This window comes from Diaphorina citri, unplaced genomic scaffold (assembly GCF_000475195.1).
Source record: "Diaphorina citri unplaced genomic scaffold, Diaci psyllid genome assembly version 1.1 scaffold1823, whole genome shotgun sequence".
Taxonomy (NCBI): domain Eukaryota; kingdom Metazoa; phylum Arthropoda; class Insecta; order Hemiptera; family Psyllidae; genus Diaphorina; species Diaphorina citri.
This window is the reverse complement of record NW_007379249.1, coordinates 62498-64360: the sequence shown is the minus strand read 5'-3', so window position 1 is coordinate 64360 and position 1863 is coordinate 62498. Positions and strand designations below refer to the sequence as shown.

The 1863-nt window shown below is 37.6% G+C and overlaps 1 protein-coding gene across 1 annotated transcript in view; it reads left to right on the top strand.

Moving 5' to 3' along the window:
• LOC113470787 (UDP-N-acetylglucosamine--peptide N-acetylglucosaminyltransferase 110 kDa subunit-like) overlaps positions 1-1118 on the top strand; it is a 5351-nt gene extending 4233 nt beyond the window's left edge. The window contains exon 4 of the mRNA XM_026829486.1: positions 995-1118. Coding sequence (XP_026685287.1) covers positions 995-1118 — 124 coding nt within the window. The remainder of the gene's footprint in view (positions 1-994) is intronic.
• The last annotated feature ends 745 nt before the right edge of the window (positions 1119-1863 follow it).

The following is a 1863-nucleotide window of genomic DNA, read 5'->3' as shown; positions in this document are numbered from 1 at the left end:
CATGAACCAATTCTATCGATGAATTTGCTGCCCTGTTAAATGTAGGACGGATTTGACAATAAACTCTGACCAAAAGTTGAAACAAGTATTTCAATTCAACTCCAATTATGTATACCCTGACTAGTCAGTTATTGTGCTTTACTATTATTGTGTCTGGGCTAGGTTTACATTTTATTGTGCTCTTAGCTAGTAACTGACTGTTTTGTTGAATTACCCGCTCACCAGGGTCCTCCTATTAGACACATCTGTAAAGGGAGAAATTCAACAGTAGAAATAGTGGGCAGGAATTGCCCTACTTTACGAACCCTCACCAACCTGTACTTATAAAATCATGAGAATCTTGACCAACCATTGAACTATAACCATGGAGTTAAAAAAAAGCCACTCTAGGGGTATGATACTGACATATACCCATTGAGCTTTCTGTACTGGACCTCCGGCCACTTACACTTATTGAGGATCCACCCTACCGACCCAGCCGCACAACTTTACCAAACGCTTCTTAACTAAATTGTTTTAGCTCTCCTGTCTGAGCCATTTATAACCAACCTCTAATACACAAACGTTATACTTTTCCTGCTTTTCTATTTAATCCAAACCAGTAGACTACTGGTATACCTTTTACTTTATTAGTCATTGAGTACTCTCTCTATGTTATTAACTGACAACCTGGGTGAGTGGTTTACATCAGCAAGTTTTTTTTTTTTTTTTTTTTTATTTTTTTTTTTTTTTTTTTTTTTTTGTACCTGGCATAATGGTATATTATCAGTGTATGCTGTAGGGCTTAATTCTTTTCTACCATTTACCTGTCCTCCTCTCAATCATGTTTGTGCGCCAGACCTAACTGAAGGTGAGTTGAGGTGGTTTATTGTTAACTGGCACATAGAAAACTAAAATATTTTAATTTCCTTTATCACTCTCCCAATCCGACTCATTTTTCATACATAAGTACATGTTCATAGTTTCTCATTTTCAAAATTTTCAGTGTTTCTAGTTTCGGTCCATTTCAACAAGATGGCAGCAGTGCAGAATATTTTGGCGGAAATTCTCTGAGTATGGTTGAAGCCACATCACAAATAAAGTTCATCGAGAATTTGAAGGAAGCCGTGGCCCATTGAGTCAGTATCCTCATCCAAGGTGCCAGCATCGCCCCACAAACTATCAACATGATCCCATTACTTTGCTGATAAGTTGAAACAGCTGGGAGCTACAGTTGAAATTATGTGATATTGGAAATCAGGTATATAATTACCTACTTAATTACCTTTCACCAGCCCTAAGAATGACTGTCAGTGAATTTGATTGTAGTCGCTGCTGTGAGTATGACATGTTCTTATGCATGCAAATACCACAGAGTATTAGTGCATGACTGCCATTGGATTCATTTTGTAGGTACTTACCGCAAGAAAAAAATAGTTATTGACCTGCACCATTATTGTTTATTTAATACACATTTTTTTTGTATGAAGTCATGTTGGAACTGGATAAAAAAGGACATGAGAGAGAAAAAGTAATACTTTTATCTTTTGTAAACACACAAATCACCACTCATTTTAAGAGTGGTGTTTTTTTTTTTCCACCAGTGCCCCCCTCCCACAATTTGTATGGATTTCTATTGGGAAAATCACTATTGGTGGGTTCGCGGGCAGCCTAAATTACACCCTACTACTACCGTTGTGCAAATTATTATATTCACTGTTACACTTTTTTACCTTTAGCTAGTTCCAATATAATCGTGGGAACGGGAGCAACTCAGCACAGGGCCCTGATCCAATGATTATTATAATTGTTTTTCTTCAACCCGCTACCTAATGGGGGAGTCCATTAAGTAACCCCCTGTGGAGTCCTGGGTTAACCTAGGTA